Source organism: Artemia sp. Qi Xiang Cuo, chromosome 19 (genome assembly GCF_049724085.1).
Source record: "Artemia sp. Qi Xiang Cuo chromosome 19, ASM4972408v1, whole genome shotgun sequence".
Classification (NCBI taxonomy): Eukaryota; Metazoa; Arthropoda; class Branchiopoda; order Anostraca; family Artemiidae; genus Artemia; species Artemia sp. Qi Xiang Cuo.
This window is the reverse complement of record NC_142812.1, coordinates 36,915,214-36,932,763: the sequence shown is the minus strand read 5'-3', so window position 1 is coordinate 36,932,763 and position 17,550 is coordinate 36,915,214. Positions and strand designations below refer to the sequence as shown.

The following is a 17,550-nucleotide window of genomic DNA, read 5'->3' as shown; positions in this document are numbered from 1 at the left end:
TGGGGACGTAACTGCTGCTGTTGAGGTTTTGGTTTTCATGATGTACGCCGAATATCCTCATATGTAAATTGATTCTGATTGCTACAAACTTTGAGCCAGTAAATCATGCCTTTTTTAGTTTTACCACTTTTTTCCCATTCAGTTTTTAATTTTTACAACTTTTTTCCTATTCAGTTTTTAAGTTTTACCACTTTTTTCCCCTTCAGTTTTTAAATTTTACCACTTTTTTCCCATTCAGTTTTTTAGTTTTACCCTTTTTTTCACGTTCAGTTTTTAAGTTTTACAGTTGGAAAGAGGACTTGATTCCATCACTGTGTCTGTGCTTCAATGAAATATTCTTATATACAGCCAGATTCGTGTTGTCATCAATTGGTAATTTGGAACTTACCAGTTATATGGTTGTTAACTCGTACAACAGATAAGTCACCTCCCAAGGAAATATTACATTTCAACATCAATGATGGATATATTTTATCATAATTTTTATTCAAATTTTCCTGGATATAACGTTTTAACTTTAAAATTTTCAGCAAATTGCACATTTTACTTAAAGATTTGGAAAAAAATTTAACTATTTCTATTTTGTATAAAGCAGCTTATATACAAACATTTATCAGAGAAACAATTATTCCTCAATAAAGTCTCCATATAACAATTTGTAATGTATTCATCATTTTCATAAACAACCCACAAATATGTTAGTGTCTCCTGAGATGTTGGGGAAATGTCCCTTTATAGGCAGGACTTGACGACTTTTTTAATAACCCTCGAGTATCCTTATAACCCATAATGTCATGTTTTCAGTTTATGTTTAAGAAAGTTAAATTGTAACTCATTTTTCAACAAAACGCCAATTTCATCTAGTTTTTCTTATTTTATGACCTCTTTTGCCACATAAACGGGATTTTTGAACTTAAAGTTGTTACAAACTCCTCATCAGGCCTAACATGATTTACCAACATATCTTACATTATTTATGCTAATTTTCTAGTTATGACACGGAGGGGAATAAGTCCTATATTTTGTTTCCTTTGATTGTGTCGATGTGGGTAATAGAACATGTGGATAGAACTGTGGTACCTAATAAGGTTTTCTTCTTGTGGTAAGACTAGATTATGTGTGACAGTGAAATAATTACGATTATTCTAGCGCTGAAATGGAATGATTCGAAATTTTAAAAATCGAACTTATCACGTTTATGTGTGGGACTATACTAGTCGAAAGCCTAGATTTTTTTATAGCGATGTCTAAATGAGCCCTTTAGATGCCAGATATTAGGCTCATAAGGCAAAACAAAAAATATGCTGAACTGATAGGCTCACTATAATGTTTCCTAAAAATAAGGACTGATAGGCCTACCCCTCCCCCATTCCATTCGAATTCTAAATGATTTTTAAGAAGCTTATTAGACTGAACTAATTATAAACGCTGGCTTCCCCCCCCCTAATGGTGCTATTTTTGATGGGCGTACAAGCAGTTCTGCGTGTGATCTGTACAATATGCATCACATTCTACCTTTTTATGGGTGATTGTTTTACTACTACTACTACTATTAACAACTCACCGCAGTGCCGAGCCGCCTAAGGCCAACACAGCTACGCATGCCCCTCCTCCATCCCAATCTATTCAAACCCTCCCACTTTACACCCCCCCCAGGAAGTTCCCATTTCTTTTCTTCCCATTTCCCAAATCTTTCTTTATGACATCCTCCCACCCCAACCGCGGACGACCTGCTTTCCGTTTAGCCCTAGACGGTTGGCTAAAAAGGACAATCTTTGGCAATCTGTCATACTCCATCCGCAAGACGTGCCCTAGCCATCCCAACCGTTCTCTCATTATAGCACTAGAAAGCGGGATTGAACCGCACTTTTCGTACAGTCTACTGTTCGAAATACAGTCAGTCAGCCGGGTACCCAGAACAATCCGCAGGTAATTTCTCTGGAAAACATTTAGCGAATCTTCATCCGCTTTTCGGAGCGCCCATGCTTCAGAGACATATTTGACCACTATCATCACTGTAGCTTCCAATATTCTAATCTTGGTTTGCAGACTTATCTTTCTATTCATCCAAATTTTTTTAAACTTTGAAATAACACCCTGAGCCTTGGCTATTCTACTTTTAACATCTTCACTGCTCCCACCGTTTTGATTAATAATACTACCAAGGTAAATGAAGCTGTCCACCTGATCAATCCTTTCGTTACCCAACGTCACCTTTTCATCTTCACTTATTCCTAGCCTAAGTGACTTAGTTTTCTTAACATTTATTTTCAAGCTTATTCTAGCACCTTGAACTGGCTGGGAATTTCGCTTGGTTGTTCTTTTTCTTCGACCTATTCAATACTGATAAAAAGAGCGGTTAAGAAATGTAAGGGTAGCAAAGTTTATGATCCTGTTTTGCAATTTTTCTTCCTGAAGTTGGTTAATTAATTTTTCTAGCTTATAGTACTTAAAGTTTTTTGTTTTTTTCTTTTATCTTCAATTTTTGTGCTCCACATTGTTATTTTTGCTTTTTGCGGGTAATAAATTTATTTTATTATATTATTATTTTTATATGTATATAAATTAAAGGTCTGTAATTTTATATTAAAGTATATTAAAGCAAGTATCAAATACCGAGTATCAAGTAAAAAACAAGTATCATAGTGAGTATCATAAAATCCTGGACATTTGTAAAAAATGTTTCTTTTTTAGTTATCGAAATCCTGGATCTAAAGTTAGAAAACTCAAATTTGAAATACCAGATTAGTTCATTTCAGTTCTGCCAAAACTGAGTTTGTTACAGTTTACACTGGAAGTGTCATGATAAATAATATTGTGCTATTTAAAAAGATAAATAAAAATGGACACTACGGCCCTTTGGTATTTCACCTTCAGTTTGCATTTCGTGAATCTAAAGTCATATCTTGGTACCCTGATCGTGCCTCTTTGGATCTAAAGTCAGGGTAGCGGCCTACAAATGGTGGTACCCAGGAATTTTAAAAGTACCTCAAATTAGGTATGCCGACTGCTCATTTCGGTGCTCAGGAAAATCAATAAAGAATCGTAGAAGATGATATGATAGTACCCCTGCATACACAGGGTACCGAAAGGATCGTCCATTGCTAAAACCATTAAAGTCAATGAAATATACAGAAAAGAATTGGGAACAAATTATCGTTGACGTACTACCTCCCAATACTCTGTCCTCCAAGAACTAAAAATGTAAAATGAAAAATATCGATGATCCATAGCTGCTCCAACAGAGGATATAAGCTGAGTGGAAATTCCTGGAGGACCTTTCACACGGGTTCAAATTTAAATTTATTTGAAAAATTATCTGTTCTCTCGAAAAAGTCGAAGGCTAGTTGAATGAGGAAGTGTTACAATGCATGCTGAAATTTCCGTTAAATACCATTTTGGGATCAGCAACAAAATATTCCGAACCACTAAAAAGGGAAAGATACGATAAATATAAAGGGACGAAAAAGAGAGAAGACCGATATGCAGACAAGTTGGCTGCAACATATTGCCACTTGAATACTTTGACTTTCCCTCTACAAATAACAAAGAATGAATAGCTTTGTAGTTTCGACCTTGAAGCTGCAAAGTTAAAAGCTCTAAGGGAGTTTTCTTATAGATTTCGATGCAGTTGTAAGTTAGCTAATCTCTAAAGTCAATATAGGTTATTGTCACTGAAGTAAAATATTTTCAGGCGCAATTTATTCTATGGATCCTTTCTTTTAAGCAATTTAGTTAGATTTGACACTTTGAGAAACTACATTGTAGCGTGCTATTTTAGGGTATACAGTAGATTCCATTTGAAAATTCTTTCCTTGGTTGTGGGGGATGCGGCGATCATGAGCCGATGCTATAGACCTCTCTTGTGTTGTTTGTGCGTATCCTATAAGAAGGAGTCATAACTTGGTCCTGTTTGGCTGAAAATTGATCTATTTTTGTGCCGTATATTTATTGAGCTTTGCTCATTGTACCTTAATGAAGTAGTTCACGGGAGACGTTTTTGCATTAATTAAGTCAACGCTACTGTGTTAAATATGATAACAACGCCTTCCTTTTGGTAAGACATAGTATTTTTAGTAAAATTGTTTTAGTTTTGGAAAATAATTTAGCTTGCGTCCACTCATAAAATTGAGGTAGAATATACAAGACAAATATGTGGTGATTTTTTAGGAGGGGAGGAGGGGGGGCGGCTATGTTTAATCAATTTCACTGAAGCAATAAAATAAAATTTATAGGAGTTGTAAGAAATTATGTATTAAACAGTGTATTCAAAAACAAAATGAGAGCTGGAAAATGTAGAGGCACGAGTTCCAGATGCATATTAATTATTTTTGGGGGGGGGCTATTGCTTAGAGTTTTACTCTTTTGCAGCTAGAATAATAAACTTATAATTACGAACTGTTACCAATGTTACTGCGTTACTAACTTACCGTTTACATTTTTAAACCATCTTAACCATGAACTTTTAATTCCTTTTTCTTCTCATAGAGGTTATTTTTTACAATACGAGGGGTGTGAAGAAACAATTATGATATTAAATAATTTTCGCCAGCGATTCCTGTTGGATCGCGAAGATATTTTTATTATTCTCGAATAATTCCCACTGTTTCTTGAATTTTGTTCCCAAAAATTAAGGTCTAATAAGAATTGATGAAAGGCGAATATAGCAATTTAAAAATTCCAGCACGCCTGGAGATTTCTAGGAAATTACACCTTTTCAAACCCATCTATGTGAGAGTGTATTCAAGCAGTGCTTATTTCAAATTCAAATCCTGTCGTATCCTTTTTGTATTAGACGGATTGTAGAAAATGAATATAATGCCTGCAATTTGAATCCACTATAAAAGAACATTATTTAATATTGATATTTAAAATGCTGATTTGTGAATCTGTATTTCGAAATAAAAGAGATAGAAGTTTAAAGGAAACTCATTTTAGTTTAAAGAAGATAGAAAAACCAGGTAACATCGTGATTTTAAGAATATTACAATAATATATTAGTTATCGTATGGGAAAATTACTCAATGATTAAGCTGTCATATTGATACGTCATTTCAACAATTCCTTTATGGAAACAAGGTTCTGATCCGCAGCTGATTTCATAAGTCTAGAGGCCAGGATGGTTTTCACTGAAGATTTCTTCGTATAATATTTAAGATACAATTCGTATTAATTCTTGTACGTACAATTCTCTATGCGTACAATTCTTTTTTTCGTGTTTTGTGGGATAGCGGCTGAATTATGATTTGCAGGGTAAAATCAAGGCTAAAGAAAATATTTTTGAACTATGAAACTAGTGGCGACTGTACAAAGAACGCTCTATATTGGAAGTGCATAGAGATAGAGACTGGGACTTAGAAGTACGACTAATTACTTCCAATGGACTTGCTCTGGTACCGACATCTATATTACACAATACAACTCCAATCTTTGCGTTTGAGAATTTGTCCTCTAGGTGTACATTGGAACGTTTCCCCCTCTGAAGTAGGCCTACCTTTAAGTTTGTTTTTTTCTAATTTAATTTAAACAACATAGTCAAGCTGCAAGTCAGAACCAAGCGAACTCAAAATGGACAGACTTTCTCATTTCGAATAAGCCAGCAAATTATCTGCTTAGTTCTGCACTAAAAAAAAAAAAAAATTAAAAAGAAATAAAAAAATGCACCATATATTTAACCAGTATTTTGGAACATGGGTAGATTATTCCAAAATCCCTTCTTTTCTCCATTATTTTTATTTGTCTTTTTTCCTTTGGCTGCCTAATGTTACATGTGAAGGTTATTTTCCAGGAGGTAATTGTCTGTGGGGGAGAACAGAATTAATTGGACAGCTTGAAAACTACTTCAAGCACTTGTTATGACCTTTGTAGTAATAATAGCAATTTATTATCCAAAGAAACAGAGACAAAATCAATCGGTAGCACACCAAAAGCGTCGCTTGCGAGGGTGTGTTACTAACAAAAAAAAAGAAGAAGCAAAACAACAAGTATAATCTATAATAAGCAGAAGGGTGAAACCGTGTACCGAAAAAATATACATAAATAAATTATACACAGTAATATAACATACTGTCGTGATCCCGAAGCAAAAAAAAAAAACAATAAACAATTACTGTCAAATTTAATCACAAACATTTCAATATGACTCGAATGTATAATTATTTAGCAGCCATACACGTAGCTCATATTTAAATTGACTAATGGGTAATTCCTTGGTACTTGGCACAAGCTTATTCCACAGCTTAGCCCCTGTATAAATAACTGAAAAAGTAGTCCTACTAGAAACAAAGCGAGGAACCTCAATATCTCCACTTGTCCGAGTTCCGTGAAAATGAACATTGGACCTTTCGCGAAAAATTCCTGTAAAACAGTCTGGAAGGCACCCATAACAGTACTTATACATAAAAATCAGTGTGCAAAAATCACGCAATCCAGCTGCAGGCATTATATTAACTAATCTGTACATTGACCTGACCGAATCCCGGTTCCCTATTCTACAAAATGATCTAATAGCATTATTGTGCAGTACACGTATTGGGCAAATTATTGAGGGTAAAGTACCAAGCTATACAGACGAAAAGTACAAAATATACGGATTTATCAGAGAAAAATAGAATAACCGTAAAAAATATGAAGGAAAAAGGTGTTTTAATTTACGAATAATCCCTAAATTCCGTGATAGTATTTTACTTATAGCTTTAACATGGTACTTAAATGACAAATTTTCATCAATAATAATCCCAAGGTACTTAACGGAACTTGACCGCTTAACAACACCTTTCGGTGAAGCTACTTCAGTAATCTATGGATAATCATTTGGAGACCGCTAAAAAATAATAAAATTTGACTTATTTATGTGTAGGTTGAGCCGGTTTACCTTCAACCATAGACATGTATTAGTCATTACTGCATTAATTGTAGAGGTAAGTAGTTGTTAGTTGAAGCAACACACGTCAATGTCGCATCATCAGCAAATGAGGGTGTAGTGATCCTGGATCCTGAAGGTGCAGGATCGACTAATCCCTAATTCTAGAAGTAGTTGCAACAGCATTTCGCAGATCATTAAAAGAGTTTATTAAGGATCATTAAAATTAAAAAAAGAGTAGGACCTAATACAGAGCCCCGGGGGACACAACATTTAACAAGACTTTTACTTGAAGAAAATCTATTAAGGTTAACGTACTGTTCCCTAAATAGTAAATAGTAATTTGATAGTAAGTCTGGTTGTTTCTAATGCACCATCTGAAGCCTGCTCGGAGCTATACTGCTTATCCATCGTCTTAACTTTTGCAAATAAAAGAGTATATGATGAGTCATCATTTTTAACTCCCGCCTCAATTCAGATTCTATCTTTCACTGTTATGTGGGAGACAGTTTGTTGGGGAATATTTTAATAACTGGAATTTGAACGACATTAGGCTCATAATCTCTGGGTCACGGGTTCGAGCTTGACGTTGGGATGTTTTTCCCGTCGTAGACGTATAGATGAAAATTTGTTGTCTTTATTATGTCGGGGGTGTCTATAACTTTACACCATAGTTCTTTCGGATGTTTCTTGGAATGAAGTTCTTCATAATTAATAGTTTGAAACGTTGCAGAAACCCAAGAGTAATGTCAATCCATGTGTGTGGGCAATCTTGCTTCTTTCGTGGAGTTAAATGGCTAAACGGTAGCGGCATAATTCATAGCTAATAATCCGATATTCTTGTGATAACCAAACTGTCTACAAAGAGTGTTGACCTCAACATGCTTTCCATGTGCCTTTGTTCGGTTATTGCCGAGAGTAGGCTATTTTGTCCTCTCATTTATGTCTGTACGTGCCTTTAAAGTCGAATTCTTCTTAATATTTAACTTTTTCTTTTACGACCGTGACTTTAATTCCTTCTGTCTGAGAAATGTTGCCATTTTGTTTCCAAGAACATATTTGATATCAAATCTTCCACCCATCAAAGTCAGACTTCTCTCACATTTTGCTTATTCGTTTTATTTTACGTCCGCAGTAATGGAATCTAGTAGTTTTCTCAATAAACTTCAATGCTGATAAAACAAGAAGACTTTCTTTCTGCCATGTCACCACTTGAATGATCTTTTATTTTCCGAGGAAGTATGAGAAACGCTTTCCTATTTTCTTAACTAGACCACTCTTGAAATGTTTTATTCATTCTCTCGTGTTTAGTGAAGGAATAAAAATTTCGGAAGATCAATAGAAATATTATATTGGCGGTGGTTACGCAACGGGTGCAACTGAAATCAATCTATTCTTTGGCAATTGCAGAATGAAGCTATGGGTTGTACATCTCTCTATGATGTTTCAGTACCCCTTAGCTGTGACGAAAAATAAAGAAAACTTTATTAATTCCCGTTCGAAAAAGGGATTTTCCTTGTTGCTCAAGATAGGAAATTCCAATGGTGCAGTTTTCATTTCGATCCAACAACCTTTTTGAGGGGCATATGGTTATTTTCTTACGTTAAAAAAAAAAAAAAAATCGCAATAAGCTTTTACCATTAAGATTAATCGAAATCATAGTTACCAATCCTGTATCAGCTTCAAATCCCAATTATTCCTCGCTTGACATTTTTTTTTTAAAGTTGTCTGACGCTGCAACAATTAAACTGGGGGGGGGGGGACTATAACCTATATGGTGACAAGATTACCTTACTCTAACCCGGAAAAATTACCATACGTAGTTAACTTTGACCAGATACTGGTTATCGAAAATTACATATCTGTTCATCAAGTTAGTGTTGAAACAATGTTTTGCCATGAGCCACACTGCCCTGTTAACCGTAAAAAATGTATATCTTCTTTTTATTTCTTTTTATGGGGCGTTTGCATATGATAAATTTCAATGTGAAAATTGATCATATTCTTGAATGAAAAAGTCCTACCCCTCTTCAGGAATGGTCGAAAGAATTGGCTATGGGGGTACAACCCCAGAAGGAAACCCATCAATAATTGGTAAAACATATGCAGAATGTAAGCAACCATAGGAAATATGATAAAATTACAAGATTTCATGGAAAGGGCAGCTGAACAATCAATTGACTTTATTTCAAAATGGAAAAATTATACCCTACCAGATTAGGGTTTTAAATTATTATTTATTTAAGTTTTTCGTGAAAATGAGTTTCTTCCTAAACATTAAATATAAAATAATAATAATCGCTTTAGCTGGTTGAAATTGACATAATGACTTCGTAGAGACCAATTACTCCAGACCTGGTTTTATTTAACATGTTTTTTTTTTGCTAAGGGCAAGAACGGTGTGTGTAAGTCGTTAAAATATGACATATCCTTATGGTCAATGTCATGGAAATTGTTTTGTGCTTGCAGAACTTCTTTTTTCAATCTGATATGAACATTTTATAGGCGAAAAAGAAGCAAAAATGTTTTCTTGCGAAAGGCTAAACCAATTTTGTGAAGGCTCTTCTATTTTGACTTAAAAAAAAAAAAAATCATCCTGTTTCTCGATTTTCATTATGAACAGTGGAATCCCAGAATTTTTAGGGTCGTTCTGAGGAATGGCCTCAGCGAAAGCAGTTCCCTCTTCAGATGAGTCCTTCATTATTTTCCAGTCTAGTAGAATATGTGATTCTTGGTGATCATTCATTTGAATTATACATAATCATAAATGGTAACATGGTAATTGCAAAGTTGGACATTGACTGGCCATGTTCAGCGTAAAACAACAAGGACCATGCTAATCAGATAAATAATCCCTTGTCTTCTGGGCCAGACATTCGCCATGTAAGCTAGAGTCCTTTCTAGATTATTAAATGGTATCTTTGTTGCATACTATACATATTGCAAGATTCGTGGTGCCATCACTAACGATGACGTGCTGCTAGCATTGACAATTGTTTATTTTAGTGCATAAATAAATGAATAAATTGATTAATCAATTGGGTTTATCTATCAAATACTTAAGTAAACAAGAATGTCCAGAAGGTATAGACTGTAAGGTATTAACACAATATAAACGAAAACAAACGACCAAGACTCATCTTAAAATAGTGTAATGACGAGCTTCTGTGGACCGTTTTTGTTGGTATACTGTTTCCTCACGCTTCAACTTATCAGTTGTCGAAACGATTGATAGAATTTCTTTCCTATTTTTTTTGTAAAAGAATGTTTTATCTCAAGTTTATTCTTAAATCTTTTGTCGTTGAATTTATTTTCCCAAATTTCTTTATTTTTGCCACAAGCCTGGAAAAATAAGAACTAGGTCAGTTTTCAATCAACTTCATTCTGGTAATGAAAAAAGTACTCAGCCCGTCATGTTCCTACTTGAAAGATCTTTGATTTTTTCCCAGAAACGTTGAGAGAGGTTTCTGTACTTTTTCGAGTGGACCGTCTTTGACATGCTTTCTCAATATAGTTCTTGGATAAGTTGAAAGAAGGAAAGTCCAATAAAACTTCCATTTGATCTTGGACTCTGTATTTAAATGCTGGTCAGCCTTCAAATTTGAATGTGCACATGTCCCTGATTTTGACGGAAGTGTGACTGCAATAGCATTTTATTTAAAATGTGTTCGTTTGCCCCTTTTTTTTTCTTTTTTTTTCTAAGAGCCGACCGTGTTTCTGATATTATTTTGAATTGGGGTCATTAGTTATAGCTATGTAAAGAAATCTTAACAGATAAATTCATGAAGTTACTTTTGAAAATATGCTTATTATAGTAAGCAAATTTAGTTGTGTAGAAAATGTTTAGCCTAGGGCCATTTTCTTAAGACTATTAACCCTTATGATCTTTGTTAAATCTAAGATCTTTGCTAATGCCATGTTAAAAAAAAAAAAAAAAAAAAAACACCGAGGCTTGTATATTGTATAGGCTCATTAAACTGCGGTGACGCTCAGGCCACAAAGGCCCTGTGTCTGCAAAACATCCATACAAATAAACTTTTGACTAGTATATAAAAAAACGAATAAATCAATGGTTTGAGTTGTTTCAACAAAGCTGCCCAATCATTGTCTATAGTGATCGTTCATTTAATGCACGTATTTTTACGTATTGTTACGTGCACGTATTTTTATGGACGGGATGTTAAACATGTCACTTGCCCTTATACTCGTAGAAACTGGGAGGTGTTTTTCAAAATTTCCAGATATTTTACATTGTTATATATAATTTTTTGCTTGATAGCATTCTGGCCCTCCTCGGGCAAGTTTTGTGCTTTATTTTGGCGTTACCTCTTTCATAACTTAAACCAAACATTAGAGCTCTGGGACATAATGAATTTTCCGTAAATTTGATCAAGATTGCGCCCTTTTTTTAGGACATTTTACTCTTTTTTCTAAAATCATGAAAAGTTTTTTGATGCTATTCGACTGGTAACTTTAAACTTGATAGTTTTTTTCATATTTATAATTAAAATAATCGTTATATTTTTTTTTTTTTTGGAAACATTTTTTTTTTAAACTTCCATATTTTAGAGTTTCATTTATTATTGACGAGCATCATTCTTTACTTACCTGTTACTGCATTAAACTATTCGAAAATCATTCAGTTTGAGTGATTTGGTCTCACAAAAAAATATTGGAAATCTGTTGCTCTTGAGATATCAGCCTAGTCATTATATCAAAATAGTATTTAAGTTTGGAAATTTTTTTATTAACCTTTTAACGGGCCGAATTGCTTAAGCTTTGCGAAAACTAGGGGTGATTTTTCATTTACAACTTCTGATGGGTTATTCAAAATGCGCTTAATCAACATCGTAGCCAAATTATCTCATAGGTTGGGTTACATTATCATAATAAGTGAGATATTCATAAATTCCCCATTGCTCATTGATTTGATTCACTAAAGGTAAAAAAAAGTATTTCATATTTTTGATCCTCAAATTTCAGCTGAGGCACCTTTTTAAGCAGTTTTGCTTACGGCTAAAGTCCCCTTTTATGATACCCTTTATGTGATCTTAGAATTCAACCTGATTTCCGACGTTTTAAACAAGGGGCCATAGTTGCAGAACTTTCATAAGCTTAATTCAATCATGTATATTTTAGTATCATACATCATAAGTAAAGTATGTGGGTTATATTTTATGGTCTAAAGTTTTACGATATGCCAACACCCACTTAAATTGCTCAGCATCTAAGGGGGTCCCTGATTTTACCATGGTCTTAAAGATATTGCTAAAGATTACAGAAAACTGACATAGAAAATAAAGGTACTTGTTAAGAATCTAGTAAACACGCGGGAAAAACGCATCGAAATGTAAAAGATGCTATATGAAAAACAGGTTTTGCTGCATAGTAAGGTATTGCTCACTCCGTGACAAATATTTAAACTTTGTTGTTTTTGGGTTGAAGGGGCAAAAAAGGTAACTAGGTTAGATTAGCCTACGTATTTAATATGTGTTATGTTTCCCCCCCCCCACCCTAATATGCAAATATATAGCCCAAATTTGTTTCTGAGTTATTACATTTTCATCCTATTTTGTTTTATTTCATTAGCATTAACAAAACTTCACTTATCGCGTGTTTACTGGATTCTTAACAAGTACCAAGATAAAATAGTTTCTAAAAAAAAACCATTGCTATCTGTGCTTTCCTAGTTAAGTCCTAAAGCTGTCACTGCTGTTTTTCCTTTTATGGTTTGCCAATATGGTACTTTTGGTGCTAGGGCTGTCGTTTTGTTTATTATCATATTTATTACTCAAATGGGTAACTCTTTACTTTCTGTAGAGCTGTACAGATAGTATAGCTCATGTTGTACCCTTTTTATATTGGGGAAGATTCTATTCTTTTCAGGTTCCTGTTTTCTTTGGTCCTTAGTGTGGCTAAGCCTTTCAAAGACAACAAGAAGCAGAAGGAAACAAGTAAATAAAATAAATGAAAAAAGAAAATTTCTGAGGAAAAGAAAGTAGAAATGAAAAAAGAATGAAAATGTCACTCGATGTTTTTGGTTGCACTCGACAACAAGTTGCATGTTTTTTTCCATCCTGATCATGTTTGATATTCTATTTTTACTTTCTAGAATGATTTACTGGATGTGATTGGTTGCCTTGAGCTGTCACGTAAAACAGTTAAACGAATAAGATTGAATTTTCTATTTGCTTCCATTTACAACATAATCGGTATCCCAATTGCTGCAGGGATTTTTTCACCAATTGGTATCACTCTGCAGGTATGTAGTTTTCCTTGCCTTGTTGCGAATTTAAAGAGGGAGAAAATGCAAGAGAATGGATTTTTTTTTATTGGTATTATTATTATTATCATTCATCTATGCTTGACTTCAAATATTTTCTCACCTCAAAATTGGCCATCAACTTAGATATTTGCCTAACATTGAATTTACGAATAGAGCTTAAAGCTGAAACAAAGAAAAAAAAAAGTATATATATATATATATATATATATATATATATATATATATATATATATATATATATATATATATATATATATATATATATATATATATATATATATATATATATATATATATATATATATATATATATATATATATATATATATATATATATATATATATATATATATATATATATATATATATATATATATATATGTATATATATATATTGAAGTTCCTGATTGGCTCTTGTCTGTTTGGACTCATAGGAAAAGTCTTCTGAAATCAAGAATTAATGTTTTACTCGAAAATTAAAAAACTTGCTGGGTATCGGATACTAATAGTTGTTTCTTATGGGCCAATTTGACCTACTTCTTAGAAAACTTCAACGAAACACGTTTTCGTTATTAAAACCATTGGGACAAAAACAAAATATGTAAAATCCTCTTTTTTCAAGACATTTTTTCCTGACATCACTTTTTTTCTGAAGAGAGATTTTCAAAGATTAAACACATACATGTCACTAGAACAAAGACATTTGGGCATTCTTCCAAATCTTATTTTTTCCTTAAAAAAAACTTCATTTTTCGAAAGACAATTGATATATTATATGAGAACCACCAATCTGTTTTCTTTGCAAGTGATAAAGGTTGTTTAGGAAGTTTTTTAGCTAAAAAAAAGGTAAATCAAACGACAGCAAAGTGCAACGTTAAGACTAAAATCAAATAGAAATGTTTATTTATAGGAGGGATGATTATCGCCCCCTAGCTCCCTACTCCCTACACTGAAGTTTGACTTGTGTCTTACTAGAAGTGTCATAAAGTTCATCAAATATAGCCATTTTCTAAATCCAAGTGTACTATTTTTCTGAAAACCTTTCAAAACAATTAAATATAAATTTCAGTAAATCTGAAAAACCAAGTTTTTATCACAGTGTTTTTGTGTTAGACTGATCGTTATTGAACTGCCTAGAACAATATTACAGCTTCAGCGTAAAGAAGAGGGGGCTGAGTGCGAGGCACCCACCCTCACATATATGATAACCTCTGTTCGTTTTAACTTCCAGTTCTACCCTTTACTTTCATTTGCAAAATATGTTTTTTTATATGTTTGTTATCTCTCTGTTTTTTAATGTCATATTCAAGGTTATCCAAGAATGAGAGAGGGTCTGCCCGTCGTAGCTTTGCTTTGCTTTGCATAACACCGATTCGAAAGGGCTTATTTGTATATTTGCTTTGAACAGTAAAATATGATTGTGCAGAGTACGAACGTGACTGCCATCCGCTCCACCAACCCCTCACTTTTTACGGGATTGTTCAAGTTTGTTATCACACAATGTCTATTTTAAAACTATTACCCGTTAAAACCTACCGTTTTTGCAATAAAAGCCGAACTGTCATCCGCAGCACCTATATTGTGGTCTCAGGCTTATTCGGTGTATTCTTCCAAGTGAATGAGGGCTAGAGACTCATCCCCCCCTTCCATACTGATTTTAAAGACTTGTCATGGGAAGCTGGATGTGTTTGCCTTAAAATTCACTTTTTGTCACTTCAAGCATCATACCCACTCCAATGGGTCTGCTGTATTGACCGAATATAGGTTTAGGGACGAATATGTCACTCATACACACATAGTAGCATGGTTTCTAGAGATGGGAGGTCATATGAATGTATTCCAATAGTTCTAAAAATATTTGCTATCTCGGAATTTTTGCTCGAAAGCATTTTGGCCCTTTTGGGACAGAATAGTTGTTTTTATCCACAAATTGGCCGAAATAGAATATTGTCTCATTCTTTTTTAAGAATACGACTGATGTTAAGATTTAGGTTTTAGATATTTAGGATCTTAATTTGCTTTTAATTTTATAAACGGCTTGTTCGGTTTGGCGATTATACCCCTCATGTGTGAATTTTTCTATTCTTTTAGAAATTTATACATAATCATTCTTCATTCTCTATGAAACTGTATTTTGTCGTTGATTATTCGTATTATTTTCTTATGTAATTGAAACATCGTTTCTAGGTGATATAAGTTGTCAATATCCCTCTCTTCTAATTAATATTTTAAGCGATCCAGTAAAATAGTCTCTTTTGGACCCCATGTATACGCAAAATCTATTGAGAATTTCGAAAATGCTTGTGGTAACAAATATTTTAATGTATTCTCCCTTTCGCTCCCTTTCGCTAAAATATTTCTTGTGATTTGAATTTTACTTATGTCCCCCTTTAGGCAAAGAACGTACTTGAAATTAATGCCAACTGATTGAAAATGCATTGAGATTTTCGTTGTTATCTTCGATGATTGAGCACAAAAATATGACAAAAAAAGGTTTCAAGATCGATCACCAAATCTTTTTAGAAACCATTGTAACAGGAACATTCTCCATGCTCAACCACAGAAGCAAGATAGAAGAAATAATAGGATTAATTTTCATAGATAATTTTTGCTTGGAATCTATACTAACAGTTCATCATACATTGGAATTTTCGCCAATTATTCTTTTCTCGAAGTGGGCAAATTGTACTGTAAGCGTCTCAAATATGTATCATTAAGACTTCGAGAAAACATCTTATTATCATTTAATTATTTATACTTTTGGTAGCAAATATTTTAATCGGTTCTCCCTTTTGCTTCTATATTATTGGAAATTATACAGAATATCTGAAAATGCTCTTTTAGTGAAATTTTCTATACCTTGTCTGAAATATTATCTGCAACTACTGATAAGCAAATATCGTAATACCACTCGTTCTATACTTCTCTGATTGAGAGAGTTTTCACAGAAAACTTTATCGATAGCATCAAAATAACAGTAAACCATCTAGCGCTCCATTAGACTTCATGTGTTACTCCCATCTTGTGGCGCGCTGGAGCCAATCACATAGAAGCAAGCGGTGCGTTGCAAAAATTACCAGGATATCGATGTTGTCCTTTGAAGGTATGGCCACAAAAATTTCCTCTATCAAGAGTGTTCCCAAATCGTCGCAGAACGGTGTTACTGGTGTCGCCACAAAAAAAAAGAAGAAAAAAAAATGATGCTCTTGTTGCCACACATCGGAGTATATTGGACGTTCTTGTATCCTTAGTATGAGACTGCTAAAGTTATCTCTTGGTCTTGTTGATGGAAACACCCTAGTCGAAACACCGACATATTGTCGGTGCAAAACACGACAATAGAGCAAACTTAACAAGGCAATCGGTAAAACTTTGGATAGTGGATAAATTTCGAGTACGGTACGTTATTAATTCAGCGTAAAAGATCTATCAAAACCACATAGTTTTATGTAAATGGTAACAGAAAAGTTTAAAAACTCAGTAGGTGTGTTATACAAATCAAAATTTGTGAACTTAAAGAAACCACAATGAGACAATCTTAATCTTTGTTTTAAAACTTCTTGTCTCAAATTTTGAATTCTTCTTTGTCTTAATTGTTAAATTTTTTTGTTAGAAGACTAGAATTTGCTTGCAATGTTAACTCGTGATAAATACTTTCCAAGAGAACAATAAAGCACCACTAGATTTTGAAAAATTGAAAGAAACGTAACAAATATAATGACTAGTTTTGCTAAAATTGGTCGATCAAAGTGAGGGCTACATTTGTTTTTCTTTAATGCAGAAATAAATTCAAAAACCTGGTCAACAGTGTTAGCCTGCTGTACCCGGTCCATAGAACATGAGAAAGCGATGAGAGTGGCAACTGAAAATTTTAAAAAAAAAAAAAAATACCAATGTCATCTAGCCAACCCAACCAACATACGACCAGGCTGTATATGAAATTTTACATGTCTTAAGAGTACAAATTTGGCATCATATTCTGACGTTGTCTTCAGAATGGGTGGTTTTCATACTTTAATGAATGGGTGTGATTGGCCACATAATGGAGTGCTCTGGTTTAGAAGAGCTAATTTATGAAGCTCAAATTCTACTTGGAGGAACCCCAAAGAAAGTGATGAGTGGAAAACTGTATTACAAAAATTTTGCTGCTCATATCTTATTTCTCGAGGCTATACCTGTTCTATACTGGGAAGGTTATTAGTATTTTTGCATGGAATGAGACGATTTATGAGACGGTTTTCGAAGAAATTGAAGGCTTACTGAAGAACTTGAAAAACTCAAGAGAAGATACTCCCATTAATGAGAACATTCGGTGTCTTGCTGCATCATTCCCTGGTTGGATATGTTTAAAAAATTCCTGTGAATGCTCACAACCCATAAGTTCTGGAAACAGTAAAAAGAA

The 17,550-nt window shown here is 33.7% G+C and overlaps 1 protein-coding gene across 5 annotated transcripts in view; it reads left to right on the top strand.

Moving 5' to 3' along the window:
• Positions 1 to 17,550, top strand: part of ATP7 (copper-transporting ATPase 1) — a 304,355-nt gene that overhangs the window by 226,439 nt on the left and 60,366 nt on the right. For all 5 annotated transcript variants that reach the window (XM_089105398.1, XM_089105396.1, XM_089105401.1 and 2 more), the window contains one exon: positions 12,975 to 13,124. In XM_089105398.1, coding sequence (XP_088961524.1) covers positions 12,975 to 13,124 — 150 coding nt within the window. The remainder of the gene's footprint in view (positions 1 to 12,974; positions 13,125 to 17,550) is intronic.